The sequence below is a fragment of the Salmo trutta genome, chromosome 25, assembly GCF_901001165.1.
Source record: "Salmo trutta chromosome 25, fSalTru1.1, whole genome shotgun sequence".
Lineage (NCBI taxonomy): Eukaryota > Metazoa > Chordata > Actinopteri > Salmoniformes > Salmonidae > Salmo > Salmo trutta.
In genome coordinates, this window is record NC_042981.1 from 34,580,064 (window position 1) to 34,603,213 (window position 23,150).

The window sequence follows — 23,150 nt, forward strand, 5'->3', positions numbered from 1 at the left end:
TTTTCAAATTTATTCAAGCACTGTCAAATTGTTTGTTGATCATTGCTAGACAACAATTTTCAGGACTAGATTTTTCCAGTATATTTAACTCTCCTGTTGTGTTCCGGTCGAATTGGACCGATTTACAAGTTCTTTCTGAAAAATGTAGTTAATTTAATCTGATTGTCAGATTACTTTGTCCACACAGGGCATCTGAACACACAAAATACATTTTGATGATTTTTATTACATTTTGGGTGTTTTATTTAACTTTTGTACACCTGTGGTGTTCCCGGTTAAAAATGACCAGTCATTAGAAATCAATGGGTGAGACTACAATTAGTGTATAAAATTGAGTTCAGGCACATGCCCATTCATCAGATGGAAACACTTCCTCTCCCAGACCCCCACATGCATGTGTGTTTGAGCGCGCACACACACACACACACACACACACACACACACACACACACACACACACACACACACACACACACACACACACACACACACACACCTCACTCCCCTTCTTGGCTTCCATGGCAACCCCCACGGGAACCTTTCCTAATAGAATCTTTCCCCCACGGGAACCACACCTGTCGGCATTCTCAGAAACAAATCGCAGCATTGTTTCAATAATATATAGAACTTTTCTCGCAGCTCTGGTACATAAAGCTTTTTTGAGGCCTTGCTCACAATTCATTCTGTGGCAGCACAATGACCAAACGATATACTTTATGTGAGGCTTTTGATCATATCTTTGATCATGACACTGGTGAGGAGGAGAGAGGCCAGGAAACTGACAGTGAAGATGCATTAGAGGAGGAAGTGTCAGAAGTTGAAGACAACACAGAATATGATTCAGACCAAGAGACAACCGATGTCGAACAATCCAGTGATGAGGAAGAGGGCCCTGCTGAGGTTGTTGTTACATTACAGTCAAAGAATTGGAATTTGTCCTGGTCTTCATCCCAACCTGAGAGGAGAGGTCGGCTGTTGGCTGAAAATGTTATCAGGATGACCCCAGGACCAACGAGATACGTTGATGACATAAAATCCTGCTTCGAACTGTTCCTGACAGAGTCAATCGAAACTATAGTGATAAACATGACCAACTTGGAGGGGAGATGCGTTTACACAGACAACTGGAAGGAGGTAGACCAGACAGACGTCCAAGCATTCGTGGGTCTCTTCATTTTGGCTAGTGAGTTCAGATCCAGAAACGAATCTACCACCAGTTTATGGGAACGAGTCTGGTCAGGCAATTTTGGGTGCCACTATGTCACTCCAGACATTTCACGTGTTGTCACGGTTGATTCGCTTCGACAACCGTGATACAAGACCAGGCCGCCGTCAACAAGACAAGCTGGCAGCGATCAGAGAGGTTTGGCACAAGTGGGTGGAGCGCCTGCCACTCATCTATAACCCAAGTCCAGACATCACAGTGGATGAGCATCTGGTCACTTTTAGAGGACACTGCCCATTCAAACAGTACATGCCAAGCAAACCGTCTAAATATGGAATAAAGATATTGGCAGCATGTGATGCCTGGACAAGTTATGCCTGGAACAAGCAGGTTTACACCAGGAAACCTTCTGACGGTGTTCCCGAAAGGAACCAGGGGAAGCGAGTGGTCCTGGAAATGACTGCAGGTCTCCAGGGCCACAACATAACATGTGACAACTTCTTCAACTCATATGCTCTTGGTCAGGAGCTGCTCAAAATAAATGACCATGGTGGGGACGGTCAGAAGGAACAAGCCTGAGTTCTCTCCTGCCTTACTCACTATCAAGGACAGGGATTGTTTTTCCTCTGAATTTGCCTTCACCGTTACACACACTCTTGTGTCCTACTGCCCGAAGAAAAAGAAGAATGTGCTCCTGATGACAACTCTGCACAGGGAGGACAAGAAGCCCAACGCTGTCCTGGATTACAACAGGAACAAAGGGGGAGTTGAAAAGCCTTGATAAGGTATGTTACTTTATCTTTCAAGTCTCATGTACTTTTTTTTCTATTACCAGATTGTTTTATCTGCACCATAAAAATAAGACATGTTGTTGCTTAGTGAAATGCTCATTGAATTTTTGAACCATATGGAGTCAATTCTATTCATTTGAATATGTAAATATGTTTTAGATGTGATAAATTAAAACAACGCTTTGATACAATTATTCACGTTACTATGCAAGACATGAAGTATCACTTGTATGTACTCATTATTTTATTTACTGATTGTTGCACTTTTGAAGGTTACTGGCACATACTCTTGTAAGAGGATGATGGCACATTGGCCAATGGTGGTGTTCTCCAACATCCTAGATGTGTCGACCTACACCGTGTTTGTGGTGTGGATGGAGGTGAATCCAGGCTGGAAGCAGGGGAAATTCTTCAAGAGGAGACTATTCCTAGAAGAGTTGGGGAAAGCCTTGGTGGCACCCCTCATTCAAAGGCGCCAACACCTTCCTCCAACACCATCCTCTGCTGGATTGGTGAGAGATAAACAAGGGCCAGAAGCTAGATCTACGGCCACCAGAGACAGAAGAGACAAAAGGAAGAGATCTGTGTGCACCAAGAGATGTCAAAACGAGCATTATGTTCCATAAATGCAGTGCATATATTTGCAAGGCACATGCAACAACAGGTGCATGTCCAACAGGTGCATGAGAACACACAACGTGCAACCACCATTGATTGACAGATTTGAATGTTTTTGTTATTGTTAGTAATACTGTTATTGTTACTGTTGTTCGTTAATGTGTTCAGACATTCATGTTGTAATATGGTAAAGTTTTCATGTGTAGTTTTGGGCCTATGTCCTTTCTTTACTAATTAAATCATACCGGTCAGTTTTGAACAGATGTTATTTTGTACCACTATTAAAATACATTTGAAATGGTTTCAAAACAAAATGTCCCTGTTAAACTTTGACGCAAAGTAGTCTGTGATAAATAGCACAATATGTTTCATCTGAGTATTTGTTAGTCAAAATAATCCATACATTATGCTTTTTTTAACTCAAACTCTATTATTGCACACAGAGTGAGTCCATGCAACTTATGTGAATTGTTAAGCAAATGTTCACTACTGAACTTATTTAGGCTTGCTTTAACCTCCCTGGGCAAGGTGGGACGCTAATAATAATAATAATAATCACACAGCCATTTTCAAAGCAAGCATATATGTCACAAAAACCAAAACCACAGCTAAATGCAGCACTAACCTTTGATGATCTTCATCAGATGACACTCCTAGGACATTATGTTATACAATACATGCAGGTTTTGTTCAATCAAGTTCATATTTATATCAAAAAACAGCTTTTTACATTAGCATGTGATGTTCAGAACTAGCATACCCACCGCAAACTTCCGGTGAATTTACTAAATTACTCACGATTAACGTTCACAAAATACATAACAATTATAGATACAGAAGTCCTTTATGCAATCGCGGTGTCAGATTTTAAAATAGCTTTTCGGCGAAAGCACATTTTGCAATATTCTGAGTAGATAGCCCGACCATCACGGCTAGCTAATTTGACACCCGCCAAGTTTGACCCTCACCAAACTCAGATTTACTATAAGAAAAATTGGATTACCTTTTCTGTTCTTCGTCAAAATGCACTCCCAGGACTTCTACTTCAACAACAAATGTTGTTTTGGTTCCAAATAATCCATAGTTATACTCAAATAGCTCCGTTTTGTTCGTGCGTTCAGGTCAGTATCCGAAGGGTGACGCGCGAGCGCATTTCGTGACAAAGAATTTCAAAATATTCCATTACCGTACTTCAAAGCATGTCAAACGCTGTTTAAAATCAATTTTTATGCTATTTTTCTCGTAAAATAGCGATAATATTCAAACCGGGCGACATTGTATTCATTCAAAGACTGAAAGAAAAACATGGAGTCGTCTCGTGGACGAGCATCTCCAGTGTCATTGTTCCCTGCCTGACCACTCACAAAAACTCCTGCTGTTTTTCGCCCAGAGACTGCAGAGACGTCATTCCACTTTCTGGCGCCTTCTGAGAGCCAATGGAAGCCTTAGAAAATGTCACGTTACAGCAGAGATGCTGTATTTTTGATAGAGATGCCACAAAAGAACAAATTGTCAGACAGGGTACTTCCTGTATGGAATCTTCTCAGGTTTTGGCCTGCCATATGAGTTCTGTTATACTCACAGACACCATTCAAACAGTTTTAGAAACTTTAGAGTGTTTTCTATTCTATGCATATTCTCATTTCTGGGCAAGAGTAGTAACCAGTTTAAATCGGGTACGTTTTTTATCCGGCCGTGCAAATACTGCCCCCTAGCCCCAACAGGAAGGTTCATTTTTTATTAATTTGTAAAAATTTCGTGTGGGAAAAATACACTGACGTGATGGGGTATTGTGTATGCAGTAGGCCAGTTTCAAAAAAAATCGCAATTTAAAATTCAGACTGTAACACAACACAATGTGGAAAAAGTCAAGGGGGGTGAAAACTTTCTGAAGACTAATAGGAGTATATAAAGCCAAAGTCATTCCATTACTCTCTACCATCATCATCAAAACAATTCTCCAGTTTAGCAAACTAGCTATAACATTACATTGCAGTACATTTTAGGTATGGCAAACTAGCTAAACTTGGCTAGCTTGGCTTGTAGTGGTATTAGCAAGCACCGTTATGGCCAAATGTATCACCAAATTGTACTGTATTGAACAATTTTGCCTCCTGTAAAAGAGAGGTCATATTTCTAGCTAGCTCCCGACAGCAAAACAACTTAGTAGTTTGTCATTTGCCCACCTGAGTCCTGGACTAACTTGTCTAAGCTGCCCCTGCTGCTTGCTGGTCTCACAATTTTTTTCTCTCACTGTCTCTACTCCTCTTCCGTGTATTCCGGCTCAAATAAATAGGGCTGTATGTTTCCATGTAAAAGAACATTAAAAACATAATAATTGTAGTCCAGCTCATCTTGGAAAGAGGAATCATCAGAAGCAGCCATTGTAGCTAATTATTTAGCAATCTCGGCTAGACAGTGCACGGTAACATAGCTCCAGTAACTAGTACCACCCCCGTATTTTCGCTTGAATTTACCTGCAAAAAATGAAATGCTAATTACCGTGGTGATCTGGATGAGACTGCCGAATCAAGGCAAAGGTAAGAATCTCTGGATTAACTATCTAACGTTAGCTAAATGTAGTAATTAATAAATTGGCTACATTTCTTTTAATTGACAATTCTGTGAACTGTCTTTAAATTGACAATACCTGTTTAGCAAAGGTTTCAGCTAGAGATGACGTGCAGGAGCTTGCAGGGATTTGTAGTTTTGCATGTCTACTGTGATGTTAATTAGCATTTTTGAATATGAGAGTAAATAGAGCCGATATATATTGATAAGTCACTTTGTCCGAGAGAGATTTATGTGGTTATCAAAACGTCACACCATGGTAAGTCTATATGAAACACAGCCCTTATTTTTTATGTTTCTAAAATCCCCTATGGGAAAAATAAATGGTGTAAAAACGATTGGAACCATTTCCCTGTTTGACTGCTAGGTTTTATGGGTATTATGACTCATGCCGTGGTACTCTATGGCTCTATTGAACAAGGACAACCATATCTACTCTCTGCTAGCGTGATCGTGCAATCTGGGAAACACAAAGACACAATAATTGCTACAAAACATGACCATTCAGTTTTAGATCTGATAGCAGGCTCAATCAACAAATGACGTCATTGATTGAACTCAACCGGCTCGAAAATTCTAAAACACAGCTATAGTGCATAACTATGTCTGAAACACCCTCTCATCAATCAGAATTATGCAGGGAAACTGGAAAAACACCCCACACTAGCAGTGAAGTTCCCCTTTAAAAATTTACCTAGAACCATGATTAAAAAAAAACATATTTAATGTAAAGCCCAAAAGGTAGGCTACCATTATGTCAGATCGTGAAACGGTTGTTCAAATACTATTTTACCGGGCCAAATTATTAGATGGCCTGCAAAAAATAGGAACTACATTTTTTATGCACAAAACATCAACGTGGACCAGATTGACTGCTCTCCATCCCCACTATTCATTGTCTGCAGTGAGAATTCACTTTCTTTCGATAAGTATTTCGTCATTTATCTGCAGAAAAAAAAGCAGTAGTAGCAGTATGCAAATCAGGGAGCCAAATTAACGGCTCTTTCACCGATGCTATTCTTTTCCCTGCGTTCACCAAAAAGATCCGTTCGCGAACGACCAATCACTATTGCATGCCATAGAAGAGCGCACTTATGCTCCTAGTGGCCATGGCCAGAACTGAGAGCAGAATGGATGAAAGTTAGATAAAGTTGATAACGATGAAGATGCATTAAGTTCTGTTCTAAAAAACTTGTCACATTACATATTGAGGGTTCTCATGAGAGAAACAAGAGTGTATAGGTCTACTTCACCTTGAACAAGCGGAGTTGGTGCGTTTGGCTACTTCATCCTCTTTCGTTGTACGCACTCCCGGCATTAACAAAGAGGACAGATCCAGTGCGCGGTAGGCTACAGCGGGAAGGTAGGTGAGGAGGAGATACAATTGATTATATTTGTACGAGGAGGAAAAGAAAGGGATACAAATAAATAATTATACTTTAAAGTTTAAAGGGTGTGCAGGCCTACAGTTTATTTGTTCACTGATTAAAAAGCTTGATAAATGCGTCACTGTTTGGATAGAAAGACATGCGTCTCAGACAACTTTCACATTTCTTTGTGACGGGTTTCGTGTTGGTAGAAAAACGAAATGTTTTCTCTTCTCCTTCCTTGTATAAATATATACGTTGAGTTTTAGTATTTCTGATGGGACGACTGAGTTGCGCCTATAAATTCATTTTAGGGGAAGGTGCGGTTCTGTAACTAGGGCTACATGCATTCAACTTCGTTTGGCTATCAATCATCCAATTTAGATATTGAATTGGGCCTTCGTGTATATTTAACATGAGAGATCAATGCAAACGCACAAAGCCACTGAGGTTTGAATGATCCTCGTCATTAGTCAGCCACAAATGTGGCTAATTAAAGATGAGTAACGCCAGCTCCTTAGTCACGTATTGGCACGCTTTGGACAGATCTCACTGACAGATTAGAAGACCAAATTTATGATACAGGCACTGTTTTATTAAAGCTACTAAAATGGAGTTGTGGGATTCTATTGTCATCTGTTCTATCCCTCACTAAAATGTGTTTTGTTTTGTTGCAGACTTTTAGTTTTTCTCCAAAGGTGGTGCACAATTCAAATCAACATTCAAATGAACATGGTGCAGAACTAAGATGTCTAACTGATGTTTAGTCTGGATGTAACACTCATGTCCTCTCTCTTACTGGACATATGCAGGATGGTCAGATTCAAGTGATTGCTTTCCATGTGAAACAAGTAGTATTTTTCCCCTTAGCACTTCTCTAATCCCTTTTAATATAGATTGGTGTCTCGCCGAGGGGGTTTTGAGAATTGCTGTGTGCGGGATGTGTTATTCATTGGTGTATCATTTCCCTTATGGAACATTACATAATTGTGCAGTGCCATATTAGAGATGATTAATCGTACTGATTTGTTGTGCAGGTCTCCTCTGCAGCTTCAGCTCTGTCCTGACAGAGAGCCAATAAAGGCCAGGGCCACTGGTGTGTTGTCTACTTTCCCACTACATCATGGGTAACTTCTCCACCAAGGACAACCATGGACCCACAGGTACCCTCTGCCCCCCCCCCCCCCACATACACACACACTCCTCACTTAACCTGTCAATCCTCCTGATGTGCTGAACAGCTGTCTCTGAAGTCTTTTGACTTTTCCTTCAGAGAACAAAGACCCGGAGGGATGCTCACATACCTATTTCAGCTTTTAAAAAATGGTGAAAAGACCGATTGGGGATGGACAGAGAGAGGCATTAATAGAGAGAAGGAATGAGACACGAGGGATTGAGGAGAGACTGGATCCATCTCTCCATTTGTGTTTCCCAATCTCCAGAGTGTGTGTGGGTCAGGGGGTAGGAATCTTGGCTTGTTTCCTGTGTGTGTGTTGCTCGGTGGTCATTCTCCTCGCGTCCCCTTGCGATTTGTCAGGCTTTGCTACCCAAGCTGTGATGAATCTGCAGAATTCCCCGGCTCAGCACAAGGGCAACGGATGAATCATGGCAAGCCTAATTCTGGCGGACTGACGCATACACACATTATGGCTTGGAATGGGTGAAGAGAAGGCAGCGGTGGAAGTGGGAAGTTACGGCCAGTCACTGAGTTTTCTGTGGGTTAGAGTGACCTGATTATGATGCATCACTTTCCATAACTTGTATTGTTGAACTCTATCAGGAATGATATCCATTAAGCCTAGAGAATATCTGTTTAAACCAAGGACAAAGGAGGACTGGTATACCAGTGGTGGTATAGATCAGCAGCACAGCGCAGAGGAATGTGTGTCTCCTGACAAGCAATGGCCCATTCATCCTGAGAATGACAGCCTGAGTATTGTGGGGGGTTGATGGTCTGGATTAGTCAGCCTGGCAGCTTTGCATGCCATCACACAGTACATGCCCAACCAGTGACCACTGCACTCAATCTCTCACACTCTCGTTGGCTGTCTCTCTGGGTGTCTCTCTGGGTGTCTGTCTGGCTGTGTCTCTTACTCACACTTTTGCGTTGTTGCTCTTATTCTCTCCAGGGCCCAACTTGGATGTGTTCCACACCCCCCCTACTTCTCCAGTGACCTCCACCCTTCCTGCTCTCACTCAGATCACACCCTCTACACCAGGCCAGCCGGTCCCAGCCACAGCTCCGGCCCCAGCCTCAGCTCCAGCCCTAAGTGGGAAGAGACTACTACCCTCCCTGCCTGTCAGCCCAGGCTATTCTGTGATTGGTCCTGGGTTTATCTCCCTGCAGGGCAAGACAGGAAGTGATGCAGCAGCGCCTGAAAGGCGGGTTGTGATGGGGCGTAATGGAGGCCCCACCTGCTCTACTCCCAGGAGTCCTGTATCCCAGGGGAATAACTCAACGATTAGCACCACCAAGAGTCCTCCATCTCTGGATAGCCCCTTGTTTTCAGCCGGCCCGGTCAGCCCTTCTGAGCATAGCTGGAAGGAAAAGGACAGTGGGCTGAGCACATCCATGCTGGAGGTCCATAGGACTGCAGACAACCAGGGAGAGCTGGAGAGACTGGTAGAGGAGTGTAGGACAGCACTGGGTCTCAGCCCCAGTCAGTATGCTGCACTGAGCAGCGCGGGTAAGAGCAGCACATACTGTACATAGACATTAACAGACCCTCTTTCTAGCAATGCCTAAAATAATCCCACAATGCCATATTTCTGAAATGCCTATTCTCATACCTCTGAACAAACACATATTTTTCTCTTCTCCTCTCTCTCACTTTCCTTTTCTCTCTCCCCATCTATTAGATGTATTGAAGCATCTGCTGGTGGAACGTCAGAAGTTGACCGCAGAGGTCCAGAGTCTGAGGGAGACCATGCAGGTGAGAAAGATTAACAAGACATTCCAGTAAACAATGAACTGACCTGTTTCCAAATCAGGAAACAGATTCTACATACTGTAACCCTTCAGCTTTAGCCTAGTCCCAGATCGACTTGTGCTTTAGCCAACTCTTCTAACTATTGTTGTCATGCCATGGACTACCTTTGGCATGACAACAAAGGAACACTGCAGAGAAGTTGGCTAAAGCACAACAGATGTGGAGCGAGGCTCATCATTGCTACAAACTCAGACAATAGAACATGACAGATTCCCAGGTGTGTTTTTAGGTTGGACAGTGTTGCTACTATACTTTATTTAGCATTTGTCGAAGTATTCTGAATAAAAATATAAATGCAACAATTTCATTGATTTTAGAGTTCATTTGAGGAAATCAGTCAATTGAAATAAATTTGTTATTTAGGCCCTAATCTATGGATTTCACATGACTGGGCGTATAGATATGCACAATTGTCCTCTCAATGGATATTGTCACTGTATTTTTGGCCATTTAAATTGCAATCGATAAAATGCAATTGTGTTGGTTGTCTGTAGCTTATGCCTGCCCATGCTGTAACCCCACTGCCACCATGGGGCACTCTGTTCACAATGTTGACATCAGCGAACTGCTTGCCCACACGACGCCATACACGTGGTCTGCGGTTGTGTGGCTGGTTGGACGTACTGCCAAATTCTCTGAAACGACATTGGTAGAGAAATTAACATTCAATTCTCTGGCACCAACTCTGGTGGACATTCCTGCAGTCAACATGCCAATTGCACACTCCCTCAACTTGAGACATCTGTGGCATTGTGGTGTTTGACAAAACTGCACATTTTAGCGTGGTCTTTCATTGTCCCTAGCACAAGGTGCACCTGTGTAATGCTCATGCTGTTTAATCAGCTTCTTCATATGCCACACCTGTAAGGTGAATGGATTATCTTGGCAAAGGAGAAATGCTTACTTACAGGGATGTAAAAAAATGTGTGCACAACATTTTTGAGAAATAAGCTTTTTCTGTGTATTGAACATTTCTGTGATCTTTTATGTCAGCTCAGGAAACATGAGACCAACACATTACATTCACAGTTGAAGTCAGAAGTTTACAGACACCTTAGCCAAATACATTTAAACTCAGTTTTTCACAATTCCTGACATTTAATCCTAATAAAAATGTCCTGTCTTAGGTCAGTCCCCCTTTTTCCTGGTCATTATGGCCAAACAGTTCTATTTCAGACCAGAGGACATTTCTCCAAAAAGTACAATCTTTGTCCCCATGTGCAGTTGCGAACTGAAGTCTGGCTTTTTTATGGCGGTTTTGGAGCAGTGGCTTCTTCCTTGCTGAGCGGCCTTTCAGGTTATGTCGATATAGGATTCGTTTTACTGTGGATATAGATACATTAGTACCCGTTTCATCCAGCATCTTCACAAGGTCCTTTGCTGTTGTTCAGGGATTGATTTGCACTTTTCGCACCAAAGTACGTTCATTTCTAGGAGACAGAACACGTCTCCTTCCTGAGGAGTATGACGGCTGTGTTTTTTAAAAATTTTATTTCACCTTTTATTTAACCAGGTAGGCAAGTTGAGAACAAGTTCTCCTTTACAACTGCGACCTGGCCAAGATAAAGCAAAGCAGTGTAACACAGAGTTACACATGGAGTAAACAAACAAGCCAATAACACAATAAACAAGTCAATGATACAGTAGAAAAAAAGTCTATATACAGTGTGTGTAAAAGGCATGAGGAGGTAGGCAATAAATAGGCCATAGGAGCAAATAATTACAATTTAGCAGATTAACACTGGAGTGATAAATGAGCATATGATGATGTGCATGTAGAGATACAGGTGTGCAAAAGAGCAGAAAAGTAAATAAAATAAAAACAGTAAGGGGATGAGGAAGGTATAGTCCATCTGTACATTGCCCACCCTATGTACAGCTGCAGCGATCGGTTAGCTGCTCAGATAGCTGATGTTTAAAGTTGGTGAGGGAAATAAAAGCCTCCAACTTCAGCGATTTTTGCAATTTGTTCCAGTCACTGGCAGCAGAGAACTGGAACGTGCTGGAACGTGTGCTACGGGTGAGTGTTGTTATCGTGACCAGTGAACTGAGATAAGGTGGAGCTTTACCAAGCATAGACTTATAGATGACCTGGAGCCAGTGGGTCTGGCGACGAATATGTAGCGAGGGCCAGCCGACTAGAGCATACAGGTCGCAGTGGTGGGTGGTATAAGGTGATTTGGTAACAAAACGGATAGCACTGTGATAGACTGCATCCAGTTTGCTGAGTAGAGTATAGGAAGCTATTTTGTAGATGACATCGCCAAAGTCGAGGATCGGTAGGATAGTCAGTTTTACTAGGGTAAGTTTGGCGGCGTGAGTGAAGGAGGCTTTGTTGCGAAATAGAAACCCGATTCTCGATTTGATTTTGGATTGGAGATGTTTAATATGAGTCTGGAAGGAGAGTTTAGTCTAGCCAGACACTTAGCTATTTGTAGTGGTCCACATATTCTAGGTCGTAACCGTCCAGGGTGGTGATGCTAGTCGGGCGGGCGGGTGCGGGCAGCAAACGGTTGAAAAGCATGCATTTGGTTTTACTAGTGTTTAAGAGCAGTTGGAGGCCATGGAAGGATTGTTGTATGGCATTGAAGCTCGTTTGGAGGTTAGTTAGCACAGTGTCCAAGGAAGGGCCAGAAGTATACAGAATGGTGTCATATGAGTAGAGGTGGCTCAGGGAATCGCCCGCAGCAAGAGCGACATCATTGATATATACAGAGAAAAGAGTCGGCCCAATAATTGAACTCTGTGGTACCCCCATAGACTGCCAGAGGTCCGGAAAACATGCCCTCCGATTTCACACTCTGAACTCTGTCTGCAAAGTAGTTGGTGAACCAGGCGAGGCAGTCGTTAGAAAAACCAAGGCTATTGAGTCTACCGATAAGAATACGGTGATTGACAGAGTCAAAAGCCTTGGCCAGGTCGATGAAGACGGCTGCACAGTACTGTCTTTTATTGATGGCGGTTATGATATCATTTAGTACCTTGAGCGTGGCTGAGGTGCACCCGTGACCGGCTCGGAAACCGGATTGCACAGCGGAGAAGGTACGGTGGGATTCGAAATGGTCGGTAATCTGTTTATTAACTTGGCTTTCGAAGACTTTGGATAGGCAGGGCAGGATGGAAATAGGTCTGTAACAGTTTGGGTCTGGGGTGCCACCCCCTTTTGAAGAGAGGGATGACCGTAGCAGCTTTCCAATCTTTATGGATCTCGGACGATACGAAAAAGAGGTTGAACAGACTGGTAATAGGGGCTGCAACAATGGCAGCGGATAGTTTTAGAAAGAGAGGGTCCAGATTGTCTAACCCAGCTGATTTGTATGGGTCCAGGTTTTGCAGCTCTTTCAGAACATCTGCTATCTGGATTTGGGTGAAGGAGAAGCTTGGGCGAGTAGCTGCGGGGGCGGAGCTGTTGGCCGGGGTTGGAGTAGCCAGGAGGAAGGCATGGCCAGCCGTTGAGAAATGCTTATTGAAATTTTTGATTATCATGGATTTATCGGTGGTGACCGTGTTACCTAGCCTCAGTGCAGTGGGCAGCTGGGAGGAGGTGCTCTTGTTCTCCATGGATTTTACAGTGTCCCAAAACTTTTTGGAGTTAGAGCTACAGGATGCAAATTTCTGCTTGAAAAAGCGAGCCTTTGCTTTCCTGACTGACTGCGTGTATTGGTTCCTGACTTCCCTGAACAGTTGCGTATCACGGGGACTATTCGATGCTATTGCAGTCCGCCACAGGATGTTTTTGTGCTGGTCAAATGAGGGTGCCTGGTGACATGCAGGGCCTGGGTTTACCTCCACATCACCCGAGGAACAGAGGAGGAGTAGGATGAGGGTACGGCTAAAGGCTATCAAAACTTGTCGCCTAGAGCGTTGTGGACAGAGAATAAGAGGAGCGGATTTCTGGGCGTGATAGAATAGATTCAGGGCATAATGTGCAGACAGGGGTATGGTGGGGTGCGGGTACAGCGGAGGTAAGCCCAGGCACTGAGTGATAAGAGAGGTTGTATCTCTGGACATGCTGGTTATAATGGGTGAGGTCACCGCATGTGTGGGAGGTGGGACAAAGGAGGTAACAGAGGTATGATGAGTGGAACTAGGGGCTCCATTGTAAACTAAAACAATAACTAACCTAAGCAACAGTATACAAGGCATATTGACATTGTGGTCCCATGGTGTTTATACTTGCGTACTATTGCTTGTACAGATGAACGTGGTACCTTCAGGCGTTTGGAAATTGCTCCCAAGGATGAACCAGACTTGTGGAGGTCTACAATTTTTTATTCTGAGTTCTTGATTTCTTTAGATTTCCCCATGATGTCAAGCAAAGAGGCACTGAGTTTGAAGGTAGGCCTTGAAATACATCCACAGGTACACCTACAATTGACTCAAATGATGTCAATTAGCCTATCAGAAGCTTCTAAAGCCATGATATCATTTTCTGGAATTTTCCAAGCTGTTTAAAGGCACAGTCAACTTAGTGTATGTAAACTTCTGACCCACTGGAATTGTGATACAGTGAAATAATCTGTCTGTAAACAATTGTTGGAAAAATGACTTGTCATGCACAAAGTAGATGTCCTAACCGACTTGCCAAAACTATAGTTTGTTAACAAGAAATTTGTGGAGTGGTTGAAAAACGAGATTTAATGACTCGTAAACTTCCGACTTCAACTGTATTTTTGTTCATTGTACTTGGAGAGGTGTATTGGAGAGTTTTTGGTGAATAAGTTTAGAAACAAACAGGAAATTACACAATCCCAGAGGCAGAGGTCGGGGCTGGGGTTCACCGCATGTAACCTCTTAGCTCAGGAGATAACAACAAAAGACATCCTGTCATCTCCACCCAGAACCCAGAAATGGAACAGAGCAAGGGCCTCTGGGAGACGCGGTCCTGCTAAATGGCCTCTTCCTGTCCTAGACCTCTCCTGAGATCCTGAGAGGTCAAGGAGGAAACGCTCTGAGATAATCTTGATCTCCCCTTTTATGCACACACACAAACTGTACATACAATGTATACATACAGTGCCTTCAGAAAGTATTCATACCCCTTGGCTTAGTCCACATTTAGTAGTGTTACAGCCCGAATTCAACATTGATTTAATTGATTTTCTTGCTCATCTACTCACAATACCCGATAAGGACAAAGTGACAACATGTTTTTAGACATTTTAGCAAATTTTATGAAATGTAGAAATATCTAATATACATAAGTATTCACACCCCTGAGTCAATACATGTTAGGCTCACCTTTGGCAGCGATTCCAACTGTGAGTCTTTCAGGGTAAGTGCTTTGCACACCTGGATTGTACAATATTTTCACATAAAAAAAGATTTTCAAGCTCTGTCAAGCCGGTTGTTGATCATTGCTAGACATCCATTTTAAAGTCTTGCCATAGATTTCCAAGCCTATTCGAGTCAAAACTAACTAGGCCACTCAGGAACATTCAATGTCGTCTTGGTAAGCAACTCCAGTGTATATTTGGCCTTGTTTATGGTCAGTGGTTCCTAAGCGCTCTTGGTTAATGTACAACCAAGTACTTTTTTGCTATGCCTGGAGTACCCCTGAAGTACCCCCTCGTGCATTTTACCAGTAAGCCTATGGTCTCATGAATCTTCAAGTACCCCAGGTTGGGAAACACTGTTAGGTTATTGTCATGCTGAAAGGTGAATTTGTCTCCCAGTGTCTGTTGAAAAGCACACTCCTCTAGAAATGTTTCTATGCTTAGCTCTTAGCTCCGTTTGTTTTTACCCTAAAAAAACTCCCTTCCCGATGACAAGCATATTAGGAAATATTTAGTGGTACTCAGTGCTGTTGGATTTTCCCCCGACGATAACGCTTTGTATTCTTTGCCATATTTTTTGCAGTTTTACTTTAGTGCTTAATTCAAACAGGATGCATATTTTAGAATATTTTTCTATACAGGCTTCCTTAATTTTACTCTGTGAATTAGGTTAGTATTGTTCAGTTACTACAATGTTGTTTATCCATCCTCAGTTTTCTACTATCACAGCCATTAAACTCTGTAACTGTTATAAAGTCACCATTGGCCTCATGGTAAAATCCCTAAGTGGTTTCCTTCCTTTCCGACAACTGAGTTAGGAAGGACGCCTGTATTTTTGTAGTGACTGGGTGTATTGATACACCATCCACAGTGCAATTAATAACTTCCCTGTGCTCAAAGGGATATTCAATGTCTGTTTTTTTACCCCATCTACCAATGTGTGCTTTTCGTTGCGAGGCATTGGAAAACCTCCCTGGTCATTGTGGTTGAATCTGTGTTTGAAATTCACTGCTCTAGCTGATAATTGTATGTGTGAGGTACAGAGATGAGGTAGTCATAAAAAAAGAATGGTAAACACTATTGAATCAAATCAAATGTACACTGCTCAAAAAAATAAAGGGAACACTTAAACAACACAATGTAACTCCAAGTCAATCACACTTCTGTGAAATCAAACTGTCCACTTAGGAAGCAACACTGATTGACAATAAATTTCACATGCTGTTGTGCAAATGGAATAGACAACAGGTGGAAATTATAGGCAATTAGCAAGACACCCCCAATAAAGGAGTGGTTCTACAGGTGGGGACCACAGACCACTTCTCAGTTCCTATGCTTCCTGGCTGATGTTTTGGTCACTTTTGAATGCTGGCGGTGCTTTCACTCTAGTGGTAGCATGAGACGGAGTCTACAACCCACACAAGTGGCTCAGGTAGTGCAGCTCATCCAGGATGGCACATCAATGCGAGCTGTGGCAAGAAGGTTTGCTGTGTCTGTCAGCGTAGTGTCCAGAGCATGGAGGCGCTACCAGGAGACGTGGAGGAGGGCAACAACCCAGCAGCAGGACCGCTACCTCCGCCTTTGTGCAAGGAGGAGCAGGAGGAGCACTGCCAGAGCCCTGTAAAATGACCTCCAGCAGGCCACAAATGTGCATGTGTCTGCTCAAACGGTCAGAAACAGACTCCATGAGGGTGGTATGAGGGCCCGACGTCCACAGGTGGGGGTTGTGCTTACAGCCCAACACCGTGCAGGACGTTTGGCATTTGCCAGAGAACACCAAGATTGGCAAATTTGCCACTGGCGCCCTGTGATCTTCACAGATGAAAGCAGGTTCACACTGAGCACGTGACAGTCTGGCGACGCCGTGGAGAACGTTCTGCTGCCTGTAACATCCTCCAGCATAACCGTTTTGGTGGTGGGTCAGTCATGGTGTGGGGTGGCATTTCTTTGGGGGGCCGCACAGCCCTCCATGTGCTCGCCAGAGGTAGCCTGACTGCCATTAGGTACTGAGATGAGATCCTCAGACCCCTTCTGAGACCATATGCTGGTGCGGTTGGCCCTGGGTTCCTCCTAATGCAAGACAATGCTAGACCTCATGTGGCTGGAGTGTGTCAGCAGTTCCTGCAAGAGGAAGGCATTGATGCTATGGACTGGCCCGCCCATTCCCCAGACCTGAATCCAATTGAGCACATCTGGGACATCATGTCTCGCTCCATCCACCAACGCCACATTGCACCACAGATGCTTTAGTCCAGGTCTGGGAGGAGATCCCTCAGGAGACCATCCGCCACCTCATCAGGTGCATGCCCAGGCGTTGTAGGGAGGTCATACATGCACGTGGAGGCCACACACACTACTGAGCCTCATTTTGACTTGTTTTAAGGACATTACATCAAAGTTGGATCAGCCTGTAGTGTGGTTTTCCACTTTAATTTTGAGTGTGACTACAAATCCAGACCTCCATGGGTTGATAAATTGGATTTCCATTGATTATTTTAGTGTGATTTTGTTGTCAGCACATTCAACTATGTAAAGAAAAAAGTATTTAATAAGATTATTTCATTCATTCAGATCTAGGATGTGTTATTTTAGTGTTCCCTTAATTTTTTGAGCAGTATATTTATAAAGCCATTTTTACATCAGCAGATGTCACAAAGTGTTATACAGAAGCCAGCAAGCAATGCAGACGTAGAAGCATGGTGGCTAGGAAAAACTCCTCTTCTGGCTGTGTCGGGTGGAGATTATAAGAGTACATGGCCATTAAGGCCAGATTGAACATTTTGAAGAACAAACGTTCATAAATGACCAGAAAGGTCAATCATAGTGGTTGTATTGGGTGCAACAGGTCAATACCTTTCCCGCTCTCTCCCCCGTGCAGCTCGCTCTCTCGCTTTCCTGTGCCGCTCTCTCGCTTTCCCGTGCAGTTCGCTCCCGTGCCAATCTCTCTCTCTCCAGCGGTGCTCCCGTGCCGCTCCCTTGCCGCTCTAGCTCTCGCTCCCGTGCCGCTCTAGCTCTCGCGCCGCTCCCGTGCCGCTCTAGCTCTTTCCCGTGCCGCTCGCTCCCGTGCCGCTCTCTCTCGATCCCTTGCCCTTCTAGCTCTCGCTCCCTTGCCCTTCTAGCTCTCGCTCCCGTGCCGCTCTAGCTCTTTCCCGTGCCTCTCGCTCCCGTGCCGCTCTCTCTCTCGCTCCCGTGCCCTTCTAGCTCTCGCTCCCGTGCCGCTCTAGCTCTCGCTCCCGTGCCGCTCTAGCTCTCGCTCCCGTGCCGCTCTAGCTCTCGCTCCCGTGCCGCTCTCTCTCTCGCTCCCGTGCCGCTCTCTCTCTCTCGCTCCCGTGCCGCTCTCTCTCTCTCGCTCCCGTGCCGCTCTCTCTCTCTCGCTCCCGTGTCGCTCTCTCTCTCTCGCTCCCGTGCCGCTCTCTCTCTCTCGCTCCCGTGCCGCTCTAGCTCTCGCTCCCGTGCCGCTCTCTTGTGCCACGCTTTCTCTCTCTCTGGACATCTGAGGGGTCACCACCTCTCCGTCAGCATAGAAACTCTCGCTCCCGTGCCGCTCTCTCTCGCTCCCGTGCCGCTCTCTCTCGCTCCCGTGCCGCTCTCTCTCGCTCCCGTGCCGCTCTCTCTCGCTCCCGTACCGCGCTCTCGCTCACGTGCCTCTGTCTCGCGCTCTCTCACGTGCCGCTCCCTCTCACTTGCCGCTCTCGCTCACGTGCCGCTCTCTCACTCCTTGCCGCTTTCTCTCTCGCTTCCATGCCGCACTTTTGTGCCATGCTTTCTCTCCCTGTGCTCCTCTCTCTTTCTGGACATCTGAGGGGTCACCTCTAACCACCCCTCCCTCCCTCAGCACAGAAACTCAAACGACCTCACAACTGTTGCTCTCTCCTGATCCCACCTGTGCCCTTCGTCTTCCCTCTCTAGCCCCTCCTTCCTTTCCTTCCACTCCTCCTTCTCACCAAACCAATGTCCCGTCCATCCACCCGGTCTCTTTCCCTGTCTATTGCGCCTGTCCGTGTGGTTGGGTAGGTTGGCTGATCTTTTCCCGTGGATTAAATGGCTCTCAGATCTGCTCTGGGATCAGTTCCAGTTGGACAGTGCTGCAGATTTCCAGCATTGAGCTGGTTTTGGCTCTGAAAACTGAGGTTGAATATGTTTACATGCCAAATGAAGGTTTTGTCAAATTTCCAATGCAGAATAAATGGTTGCGGCTGGGGAGAAGTTAGATATCCTGTGTGTGGGGGGTAGAAGCACGGTCTTTGATCTCGATGTGTCTAGTGTGCGTGAGTGTATCCACAGGCTTTGTAGGGACTGCTGTTGAAGAACTGAGCTGGTCTCTTAATGAGTATGGGAACTAGTTGTTCAATACACCCAAGTGAGTGTGGAAAGCTGCAGAAAACCCACGGCGAGTGAGTCTGTTTCCCCAAGTATGCATTAGGGAGTCTGGGTGGGGAAGTGAATGGAGGCTTGGTTACAGATGGATGGTTCTCTCTGTCTCTCTCTCTCTCTCTCTCACACACACACACACACACACACACACACACAACTGGAATAACCACAACACTCCTGGAGAGACTATGCGGCATGTGTCGGTGCATACGAGTCTGTGCCTGTGGGGGATCACTAGGGATACCGAGAGGGAGTATGTATGTGTGTGTCTAAGGGAGAATCAACAGTTATCTCTCTGTGTGAGGAGGAGTGCCCCCTCCTGTTTCCCGTCTAAGACGTGCCCTATTTGGACACACTGACAGTTAGTTTAGCTGTACAGGCAGGATGCAGAACACATGCTACTAAAGGACGGGGTGGTTTAAGCTAATGGTTTCCCATTATGCTCTTTTAACCCATCTGGCATTATGAGTTGCATCATGTGTACTAATAAAAAGCACTTTGTGTCTGCTGCCATAAGGCAGTTTAAACTCTGAGGCTTTGAATCCAAGAATGTAAGAACGGGTTGTTCAGTGGTTGTCCGTGCTCTGAAGTTTACTGTGTTAGAGAGAGCGGTGAACTTCACTTTGTGGTTGTGTCGGAAGAGAAAAGACCAAGGAGAGGTGTGAGTAAAAGAGAATATGCTCTCGTGTGTCCGTCCAATGCCGACATAATAGACCCCAGCTGTGGTCTAGAGTTGCTGGTCAGATGAGGAAACGAGCTGGCTCCAGTCTCTCCTCCTCCGCGTCTCTATCCATTCTTCTTCTAATTACCAAACAAGGCAACCCTTCCACTCCTTCCACACTCCCACATTTCTCTGTGGAGTCACATTGCAATGCTCACACACCCATCCTGCACTGATTCCATCTGTGCACGTTACTTTATGTGCCGTTGCATGCTTGGTAACTGGATAGTGCTGTATTTCGGCTGCTCTCAACAGCTTTTCTCAGTGGTTCTTATCATTTTACCTTTTGGCTCAGCAACTCTGCTTGAGAGCCTCTTATCTCTACCTTTTATCCACAGGGCAGTGTTTGTGCATGTCCAGAGCTAGGGCATGCTGTCAGGGTGTACGTTTGTCAATAGTGGCGTTCTCACCTGGTCTCCTCTCCTGCATCTGCACTCAATAGAAAATAATTTGTGAAGAAAACATGGCAGAAGTTTACTGTACGTTACGTCGGTGCAGTTCTTTTTAATATCAGTGCAAGTGAGGTAACACGCTGACTAAACCGGCTCCGCGCTTGCGTCCGCCGATTAAAAAAAAAATATATATATATTATTATTTATTATTATTATTATTATTATTATTATTATTATTTTTAAAAATGTTGTCTATCCCCACCGGACACTTTCGTGACATGCGAGTTAAAATAGCAAAACCAACTGAACCATCTGTATATTACGCTGAACCAAAAATATAAACACAACATGCAACAATTTCAAAGATTTTATAAGGAAATCAGTCAATTAAAATAGTCATTAGGTCCTAATATGTACGGTGCATTCAGAAGGTATTCAGACCCCTTGACTTTTTACAAATTTTGTTACATTACAGCCTGATTTTATAAAATGTTCCTCATCAATCTACAAGCGATACCCCATAATGACAGACACATTTTTGCAAATGTATTACAAATAAAAAAACATCACGTTTACATAAGTATTCAGACTCTTTACTCAGTACTTTGTTGAAGCACCCTTGGCAGCGATTACAGACTTGAGTCTTCTTCGGTATGACGCTACAAGCTTGGCACACCTGTATTTGGGGAGTCTCCCATTTTTCTCAGCAGATCCTCTCAAGCTCTGTCAGGTTGGATGGGAGCGTTGTTGCCCAGCTATTTTCAGGTCTCTCCAGAGATGTTCGATCGGGTTCAAGTCCAGGCTCTGGCTGGGCCACTCGAGGACATTCAAAGACTTGTCCCGAAGCCACTCCTGCGTTGGCTTGGCTGTGTGCTTCGGTTTGTTGTCCTGTTGGATGGAGAACGTTCGCCCCAGTCTGAGGATCTCTCTACTTTGCCCCATTCATATTTCCATTGATCCTGACTAGTCTCCCAGTCCCTGCCGCTGAAAAACATCCCCATAGCATGATGCAGCCATCACCATGCTTCACTGTAGGGATGGTGCTAGGTTTCCTCCAGATGTGACGCTTGGCATTCAGGCATAAGAGTTCATTCTTGGTTTCATCAGACCAGAGAATCTTGTTTCTCATGGTCTGAGAGTCCTTTAGGTGCCTTTTGGCAAACTCCAAGCAGGCTGTCATGTGCCTTTTACTGAGGATTGGCTTTCGTCTGGCCACTCTACCATAAAGGCCTGATTTGGTGGAGTGTTGTCCTTCTGGAAGGTTCTCCCATCTCCACAGAGGAACTCTGGAGCCCTGTCAGTGACCATCGGGTTCTTGGTCACCTCCCTGACCAAGGCTCTTCTCCCCCGATTGCTCAGCTTGGCCGGACGGACAGCTCTAGGAAGAGTCTTGGTGATTCCAAACTTCATCCATTTTTAAGAATGACGGAAGCCACTGTCTTCTTGGGGACCTTTTTTAAAGCTGCAGAAATGTTTTAGTACCCTTCCCCAGATCTGTGCCTCGACACAATCCTGTCTCGGTGGTCAATGGACAATTCCTTCGACCTCTTGGCTTGGTTTTTCCTCTGACATGCACTGTCAACTGTGGGACCTTATATAGACAGGTGTGTGCCTTTCCAAATCATGTCCAATCAATTGAATGTACCACAAGTGGACTCCAATCAAGTTGTAGAAACATTTAAATGGATGATCAACGGAAACAAGATGCAGCTGAGCTCAATTTTGAGTCTTGTAGCAAAGGGTCTGAATAGTTCTGTTTTTATTTTTGTACACTTGCCAAACATTCTAAAAACCTGTTTTTGCTTCTAAAAACTATTTTAATCCATTTTAGAATAAGGCTGTAATACTGAAAAAGTCAAAAGGTCTGAATATTTTCCGACTACACCGTATTTCACATGAAATACAGATATGCATCCGTTGGTCAGATACCTTAAAATAAAAAAAGTAGGGTCGTGGATCAGAACCAGCCAGTATATGGTGTACCCACCATTTTCCTCATGCAGCACGACACATCTCCTTCGCATAGAGTTGATCCGTTCTATTTTAACGCTTGGCTACGCATACTCGTTTGAGCAGTTTTGTTGTGTACTTTTATTTTGCTATGCTCGCACACGCAGCGCAACCAGTTTGGTTAGAATGTTAGGTGACGAAGCCACTTTGCGACGCACAATCTGGTTTTGGTATCTTTTGTATCCACCCTTTCTCGTGAGTGTACTGTATGTTATAGCCTGCTGCTTTGCCATGGTATGATTTCCTCTCCCTGTGTTGAACTTGTGTGATTCATTACAAATTCAGCAATAACCTCAGTGAATCATAGCCCCTTTGGAGTAAGAGCTGTAAACAACTCACACATTCCAGGTTAGTGGATCTGAGCCAGTGCACCTGAATGGGGCCAGGGCTGTTTACAGCAACGTGTTTGCACAGATCTCGATGTGGCTCATTTGATTCGCTAGATCCACTCCTCTAAACTTGCTAAGACTTGCCTCTGTCTCATCCCATCCAGCTGTTAGTTTATGATGGCCAAATGGACATTTTAATCATTTAAATCGTATAGTCTCTAGAGATGATGTGATGCTGGCAGACAGGGCCGGATTAAGGAATCATTGGCAATGTGGCGTAGGCTACAGTTGAGCAGAGACGTTTTTAGGATTTCCACACATGGGAATTTTGATTTTAGACTTAGAAAAAATCTGTCTTTTTAAAAATGCATTTCATGCAATTCTAAGTCATTTACATGACAGAAGACATTAGTTGAATCTTTTTTTAATACCACCTAAATGAGTGGCTACTCTGACAGACAAACTGAGATCAATCTGGTCTTGAAGCGACACACATTAGGAGGATATATATGTTGAAATCGTAAGTTTACATACACCTTAGCCAAA

The 23,150-nt window shown here is 44.3% G+C and overlaps 1 protein-coding gene across 2 annotated transcripts in view; it reads left to right on the forward strand.

The window, feature by feature from the left end:
- The first annotated feature begins 6,250 nt into the window (after positions 1 to 6,250).
- The window catches only part of LOC115162476 (cytospin-A), a 30,613-nt gene continuing 13,713 nt past the window's right edge, over positions 6,251 to 23,150 (forward strand). The window contains exons 1-4 of one of the 2 annotated variants that reach the window (XM_029713810.1): positions 6,251 to 6,512; positions 7,550 to 7,675; positions 8,642 to 9,199; positions 9,372 to 9,445. In XM_029713810.1, coding sequence (XP_029569670.1) covers positions 7,636 to 7,675; positions 8,642 to 9,199; positions 9,372 to 9,445 — 672 coding nt within the window. In that variant the 5' untranslated portion in view covers positions 6,251 to 6,512; positions 7,550 to 7,635. The remainder of the gene's footprint in view (positions 6,513 to 7,549; positions 7,676 to 8,641; positions 9,200 to 9,371; positions 9,446 to 23,150) is intronic. The other variant, XM_029713809.1, reaches the window with a different exon arrangement.